The sequence below is a fragment of the Palaemon carinicauda genome, chromosome 18, assembly GCF_036898095.1.
Source record: "Palaemon carinicauda isolate YSFRI2023 chromosome 18, ASM3689809v2, whole genome shotgun sequence".
NCBI classification, from domain to species: domain Eukaryota; kingdom Metazoa; phylum Arthropoda; class Malacostraca; order Decapoda; family Palaemonidae; genus Palaemon; species Palaemon carinicauda.
The window spans coordinates 21698635-21706851 of NC_090742.1; the positions used below are offsets into that span (position 1 = coordinate 21698635).

The following is an 8217-nucleotide window of genomic DNA, read 5'->3' on the forward strand; positions in this document are numbered from 1 at the left end:
AGGCTTTTTCTTTACTTGCTTTTCCTTTCATATTTAAAGGCTTTTCTTTACCTCGTTTCTTCCCTTCATGCTTAAAAGGATTTTCTTTACTTGTGTTGCTTTCATACTTAAAGGCTTTTCTTTACCTTGTTTTTTTCCTTTATTGCTTGAAAGGATTTTCTTTACTTGTGTTGCTTTCATACTTAAAGGCTTTTCTTTACCTTGTTTTTTTTCCTTTATTGCTTGAAAGGATTTTCTTTACTTGTGTTGTTTTCATACTTAAGGGCTTTTCTTTACCTTGTTTTTTTCCTTTATTGCTTGAAAGGATTTTCTTTACTTGTTTTTCCTTTCATACTTAAAATGGTCTACTTATCTTTATTTTTATTTTTCCGCCACAAAACCAAAGATAGAAACCATTGAAAAGATTCGCCTAGAATAAGTAATGTACTTGAATCAGTCAAAAGACTTATCGATTTGACAAAGATTTACTTGTAAGGATAAATATTTTCATAAACTTCAATCATGAGATCTGTAAATTAAATTTTTGCACAGTAAACATTAAACTTAATTGCATCGCGCGTATGTATCTGCAGAATGCATGTGTATAAGTATTAGTTTACGTATTTGTATGATCATCTGTCGACTAAATTTGCCATTTGAGTAAATGATCTTATATTTTTAAAGATGCTAAGTTATGAAACGAAAAATGTTAATAATTTTCTTTTTTCCTCACAACTTCAACACGTTAAATATTAACTATCCTTTAATAACATCCTGTTATTGCCCGACCACTAATTTTCGATATAATCCCAATACTATTTTTTTGATTATGTTAGGTTAGGTTGGCCTAACCTGACCTAACCTAACCTATCTTAAAAATAGTATTGGGGTTATATCGGAAATTAGTGGTGGGGCCATTACAGGAAAGTACCTAAAATCAATATTATTTCATCTCTTTCCCCTCAGTTTTTCGAGAAATATTTCGGCAGCCTTAGGGGTAAAGACGGGTTCGTCATAGGACCTTACGTTACCCGACCCAGAAGCCGGGGATCAGTCACTTTAGCTTCCAGTGACCCCAAAGCCCCTCCTCTCATTGACCCCAACTTCCTGGCTGACCCTTATGATGTTGAAGTGCTCATCAGAGGTAAGATTTCTCACTTCGCTTGTTGGAAACGTCCCTGCTCAAGCTTGAGAGTTTCTTATGGTGTCTGCAGCCTCACCATCCATGTGAGCTAGGGATGGGAGTTTGGGGGAACTTATAAGCATAGCTGGTAAGTCATAGACAGCCATTCAGGGTGGAGTGTTTGGGGAGCCTATAGGCCTAGCCACCATGAGTCAATGGCCACGCTATAGGTGTACATGGTGAGTAATCAGTAGCCATTGTGTTCCTCCAGTAGAAGAAGATCTAGGCTTCGGCATTGGCGTGTTTCCTTTTTTTCTAAATGAGGGCGTCATTCATTACTTTTCATGTTCAAGTTCCTTCAACAGGGAAGGGCCTAGTAAAATTCAAATTTCTCAAACTGAGAAGGCCACTCTGGTCCTAGCTTGGTGGAGTAGAGGCTTAGGCACTAATCATATGCATATGATCTTGCTAAGTCATTGTCACTGTCCCTTGCCTCTCCCATTTATGAACGACCTTTAATCATTTTTGGAATTGGAGTAAAGGAAGAAGAGAGCAAAGTGCTGGCTTTTGTAGACAGATATCTACGCATATGTTCTTGCTTGCATTAGTTACCCTTGGAATTTAGTCGTACTGTTTTTTATTTTTTTTTCTATAGAAAATGGGATATAGCAGGAGTGACAACCATATCTTCACCTCAGAGTAAAATGTTGGCAGAGTTTGAACAGATATTCAGTTACAGACAGAGTTGGTTGTAAGATTTTGGAAAATAAAGTACATTAGTTTAGTAATAAGTATTTTAAAAAAGTTATAAAGCCTGAAATTGTGAAGAAGATTTACATAGCGTTAGATAATTGTAATTATATTTTCATTCGTACTTATAATCTGGTTGAAGCTATCGTAAGTGACTCGTTGTAAAGGACTCTTCACAGATATTACTGTATTTGAGACGGAGAGTGACTAAAGAATCCAAAGTAATATTGATTGTTATTTGTATCAAACACTAAAGATATCAATGTATAGTGCACATGCCATTATCATATATGGAAAGAACAGAATATTTGTTCTATGATTCTGTCAATTGTAGCTATTCATGGCACATGTAAACTCAAACGATATGTTAGTGCTACGATATATATCTCCTCTCTATGGTGAAGCTCAAGTGTCAGGCTATGTTATATATATATATATATATATATATATATATATATATATATATATATATATATATATATATATATATATAAATTTATATATATATATAAATATATATATATATATATATATATATATATATATATATATATTATATATATATAGGCTATATATATATATATATATATATATATATATATATATATATATATATATATAAATTTATATATATAAATTTATATATATATATATTTATATATATAGGCTATATATATATATATATATATATATATATATATATATGTGTGTGTGTGTGTGTGTGTATATATTTATATATATGTACATATATATGTACATATATATATATATATATATATATATATATATATATATATATATATATATATATATATGTATATATATATATATATATATATATATATATATATATATATATATGTATATATATATATCCGGTTCGCTCAGAGTAGTCATACCCTGGTGAGAGGGCTTGTAGTTGAGCAAGGGGGACGGGGTGGGAAGAGTTTAACCTGTATGTGCATGTACTGTATGCGCATATCTATCCAAATATTTAGTCGTCATTTTTGACGGGTCGTATACACACACACACACACACACACACACCCATATATATATATATATATATATATATATATATATATATATATATAGTGTGTGTGTGTGCGTGTTTCTTCAGTATCGTTGATATAACTTATCCGCTATCTGATACAATTCATTTATTTGTAGCTCGAAATTTTTCTATGTCTTTCATTTTCAGGCGTCCAGCAAGCCATGAATCTTGGTAACACTTCTGCCTTGAGAGAAGTATTCGGTGCCAGATTTCACGACAAGGCAAGTATTTTCTTCCTCATATTAGTGAAATTACTATATCAGTAGTTAGAATAGTGGTTTTATTATTATTACCTACACCAAATAAGTTGTTTTCGAATCGGTTTATTTATCTTTTTATTTGTCTGTGTCGAAACTACTCAACGTATTTTGACGAAATTTTCGCCTCAGATAGATCTTAGGTCATGGGTGACCCCATTAAAGTTTGGAGATGATCTGGATCGGGATTAGAAGTTTTCACAATTTTAAAGATGACGTCAAAACAAACTGACGGATTTTGACGCAATTTTCACCACCGATAGATCTTAGGTCATGGGTGACCCCATTAAAGTTTGGAGATGATCCGGTTCTGGATAAAGGTTTTATTTTTAGATATGTATTTTTCACAATTTTAAAGATGACGTCAAAACTAACTGACGGATTTTGACGAAATTTTCACCACCGATAGATCTTAGGTCATGAGTGACCCCATTAAAGTTTGGAGATGATCCGGTTCTGGATAAAGGTTTTATTTTTAGATATGTATTTTTCACAATTTTAAAGATGACGTCAAAACAAATTGACGGATTTTGACGAAATTTTCACCACCGATAGATCTTAGGTCATGGGTGACCCCATTAAAGTTTGGAGATGATCCGGTTCTGGATAAAGGTTTTATTTTTAGATATGTATTTTTCACAATTTTAAAGATGACGTCAAAACAAATTGACGGATTTTGACGAAATTTTCACCACCGATAGATCTTAGGTCATGGGTGACCCCATTAAAGTTTGGAGATGATCCGGTTCTGGATAAAGGTTTTATTTTTAGATATGTATTTTTCACAATTTTAAAGATGACGTCAAAACAAATTGACGGATTTTGACGAAATTTTCACCACTGATAGATCTTAGGCCATAGGCGACTTCATTAACCTTTGCCAGAGGTCCCTCAGAAATATCTTATTATTATTATTATTATTATTATTATTATTATTATTATTATTATTATTATTATTATTATTATTATTATTATTACTCTTCACTAAGTATGGAATTGTGTTGTTATCGCTCCTGTTATTTCTGTAATTGATTTTCATTCTGTAAAGCAGTTCTTCAAATTTGCAAAGATACTAGCTGGCATTTCAGCTACTAAGATCACTAACGCAGAGAGAGAGAGAGAGAGAGAGAGAGAGAGAGAGAGAGAGAGAGAGAGAGAGAGAGAGACTTGGAACGGGATTTCTTTTATACATGACCAATGTTTTATCAGCCCTGATTTTTTTCTTGGAAGGCATAAGGAACAATAATCGTTAAATCAGAGCCATTAAAAATATTGTTGCTAGATTGCATCTCAGTAGCATCGTATAGATATAAAAAAAAGTAATTATAGGAAACTCATAATCGCCAACATTAGTTTGAATTAAAACAGGAATGATTGGGAAATCTATATCTTGCTCATTATATTTTTTAACTTTTCTCTAGTACTAATTACAAAGCAATATATTACTATTGTTATTTTTGCTGCCCTTGTTTACATATATGATTATTATCAGCAATTTATAATAAATGTGGTTTTATTTCCGTAATAATTTCGGGATTAAAGTTACAACAGCTTTAAGGTATTAGCTCTCTTGTAGATAAACACCATTTATTTCAATGTTGTAACTAATCTTAAGATATATTTTTCCTTGTTTCCTTTCCTCACTGGGCTATTTTCCCTGTTGGTGCCCCTGGGCTTATAGCATCCTGCTTTTCCAACCAGGGTTGTAGCTTAGCATTTAATAATAATAATAATAATAATAATAATACGTGAGGGAAGGCAAAGTATACCATCTTTCAGGGATGGACTTGGGCCCCCTCTTTTATCTTAGTAATAATTTTGGGATTAAAGTAACAACAGCCTCAAGGTATTAGCTCTTTTGTAGATAAACACCATAAAACGATATATGAGGGAAGGCAAAGTATTCCATCTTTCAGAGATGGACTTAACCCCCCTCTCTTATCCTGTTCTCTTTCGCTCGCACGTTTCCCTTCCTTCCATCCTTTACGTGAAACCAATGAATAAAGATTAAAGAAGGCCATTTCTTTGCAGCCTCTGCCTGGATGTGAACACGAACCTCTTCTCTCGTATTCCTACTGGGTGTGCTTCGTCAGGCACTTGGCGAACACGGCTTTCCATCCCGCCGGATCTTGCAAAATGGCTCCTGCTTCGGATCCATTGGGCGTGGTGGATCATCGACTCAGGTAAATTCACTACTACTACTACTACTACTACTACTACTACTACTACTAATACTACTACTACCTAAGTTACATCCTTAGTTGGAAAAGCAGGATGCTAGAAGCCCAAGGGCTCCAACAAGGAAAAAATTGCTCATTGGATGGTGGGTTCAAGTCGTGCTCACGGTTTGATGAATTTCAATAGTAAACACTACGTGGCCGTCCCTGTGAGCAAGGGAAGAGGGTCATTAAGACATAGGTCTACTAGCTGAGTTATCAGCAGCAAGGGTCTGGTTTTCCCTGGTCATACCGTGGTGTGAAAGAATACTCGCTTCCTATAAGTACTTTAGAAATAGGTAAATCACCATGCCGTTCGATTGAATACCAAGTACATAATTCTCACATAACTTTTCAAGAAAAGACCGTAAATTACCTGAATTGGATACTGTTACCCAGATCAAACTCTCGATTCTCGTTACAGCTTACATATATGTGTATATATATATATATATATATATATATATATATATATATATATATATATATATATATATATATATATATATATATATATATATATATATGACAATTTTGCTGAGTTAGTGATAAAAAAAGTAAGTTAGTATTTAAAGATCTGAATTTTTTTATCTCTCAAAAGATGGAATTTTATGTGAAGATGGAATTAACCCGAACAAATATTAGGATTAATAAGTAGAAATTTACAATAATTGCTTTTGGCTGATTTGTGCTTCCAGGAAATCTGTAACATTATTTTGATCTCACTTCAAAAGTATATTTGATATTTCGATGCTTTCACTTAGGATGGAAGGAAAAGAGGGAATATTTTTCAATCTTCCCCATATATAAATTATTCTCTCTTTTGTCAAGAATTTACAAAGTATTTTTTATTTATTCTTTATTGACAAAACTTTATATACATTGTAGTACAATAATTATATTTAGTTTACACAAAACAGTGGGTTTTATTCTGTAACAATTATACATTTTCCCCATTACATTATAAAATATTTTGTCCAGAAAAATTATATTTTCTTCCAAAATGAAATATAAGGCTATTAATCAACCATCACAACAAACCCCTCATACATCAACACCAAAACAAAACAAATATTTAATTATAAATCTTTAACACTTCAAATATATACTGGCACAGGTCAATTACGTGGTTTTCTTCACCAAACAGTGCGTCTATGTTCGTATCATTAAGATTACTAAATTTCTGCCTCTTCGATCGTGACCTTTTAAGCATATTGCTAATTACCAATCCAAAAATCACACAGAAAACCTGATGGTTTGTTCTTTGTAACGACTCTTAATGGAGACTAAATGAAACTCTAGATAATGACCCTTTTCACTCTTCTTCTTCTTCTGCCAGAGTTCACGGGATCTCTGGACTGAGAGTCATCGATGCCTCGATAATGCCCCAAGTGGTTTCCGGGAACACCAATGCTCCTACCATCATGATCGGCGAACGAGGAGCAGATTTCATCAAAGAAGACTGGGGCGTTGGAAATCTGGCTCAGCTAAATATAAATTCCTTATTAACGATGCCACAGAAAAGCTGATGTAGATTTTAGATAGTTCGTTTCACGCTCCGTTATCGTGACAAAGTGACGAAAAAATATACACACGTATATTTGAGCGTATGTATATTTGAAATATATATTTTCGTGTGTATATATTATGCGTAAAGCCTAAAACGACGGAAGTTCTTTGTGCCCAACTCTTGTACGACGACGTTATTTTATAGGAAGACACAAAGTTGTATATAGATACGTAGATATTTATATTTATGCAATAATGGAAACATGTTTACGAATATGGTTATTATTCATAACGTTGCTAAATGTAACCCTAAGGCGACATTTCTTACTTCAGAGTCTAGTAAAGAAAACATTTAACTTATTTTCATTATTTTATCACAAGGCTTTCTAACATAAAAAGACCACTAACCATGTCCTCCTCTTCAACAGTACTCCTCCTTATGTTTGAAAGTATGCCTTAAAATATATGTTTTACCTAAGCACAATTCTGAAGCAAGAAATTGGTATTGTTGATTGTGATAAATATCGACTGATTTACTTGTATCGAAAGGTGAAGATTTACCAGTTTTATTGGTAAACAAAATGTATATATTTTTATTAAAGTCAATGTTATTATTATTATTAATCCTTGCCAAGCTGTAATCTGAGTTGGAAGAGCAGGATGCTGTAAGCCCAGGGGCTCCAACAAGGAAAATAGCCTAGTGAGGAAAGGAAACAAGGAAAAATGAAATGTTTTAAGAACAACAACACCAAAATAAATATTTTTTATATAAACTATACAAACTTTAACAAAAACAAGCGGAGGAGAAATAAGATAGAATAGATTAATTGCCAGATGGGTAAATCTCCATACACATTTCAAAGAATAGAAATGGTCTGACATTTTTTTTTATTTTAGTGCTGAAATGGATAATTCATCTACCTCACATCATCATAATCAGCTAAAATATGTGCGATGGTACATTTGCACTCTGTCATTTCAAATCTCTAAAGATTTTTTGACATATTTCATATTTATTACTTTAGTGAATTAATAGTGAACTCAAATGATTGATTTTGAGTTTAGTAGGTTTTCATATTAAGGTTTCGGATGACTAATTATAACTTCGAGAGGTTCTTCTTATCACACGTTTCTTAGTTTTCATGGACTGCAAATAATAAGGATATTTTAAGAATGGCAAATAGCTGGAAATTTGCAAAGAATTATAGGTGATTTTATATTCTGAAGGACTACAGATTATTCAAGGTTTCCACATAATATGTTTCAAAGAACACGAGATATTTTGGGAAATTTTTTACTTCATCTATTATAGTTTCTTTATACTTCAGA

The 8217-nt window shown here is 32.6% G+C and overlaps 1 protein-coding gene across 1 annotated transcript in view; it reads left to right on the forward strand.

The window, feature by feature from the left end:
* LOC137657696 (glucose dehydrogenase [FAD, quinone]-like) overlaps positions 1-7347 on the forward strand; it is a 124526-nt gene extending 117179 nt beyond the window's left edge. Inside the window, exons 11-14 of the mRNA XM_068392101.1 lie at positions 946-1123; positions 3054-3127; positions 5195-5346; positions 6719-7347. Of these exons, the coding sequence (XP_068248202.1) occupies positions 946-1123; positions 3054-3127; positions 5195-5346; positions 6719-6908 (594 nt within the window). The 3' untranslated portion in view covers positions 6909-7347. The remainder of the gene's footprint in view (positions 1-945; positions 1124-3053; positions 3128-5194; positions 5347-6718) is intronic.
* Positions 7348-8217: the final 870 nt, after the last annotated feature.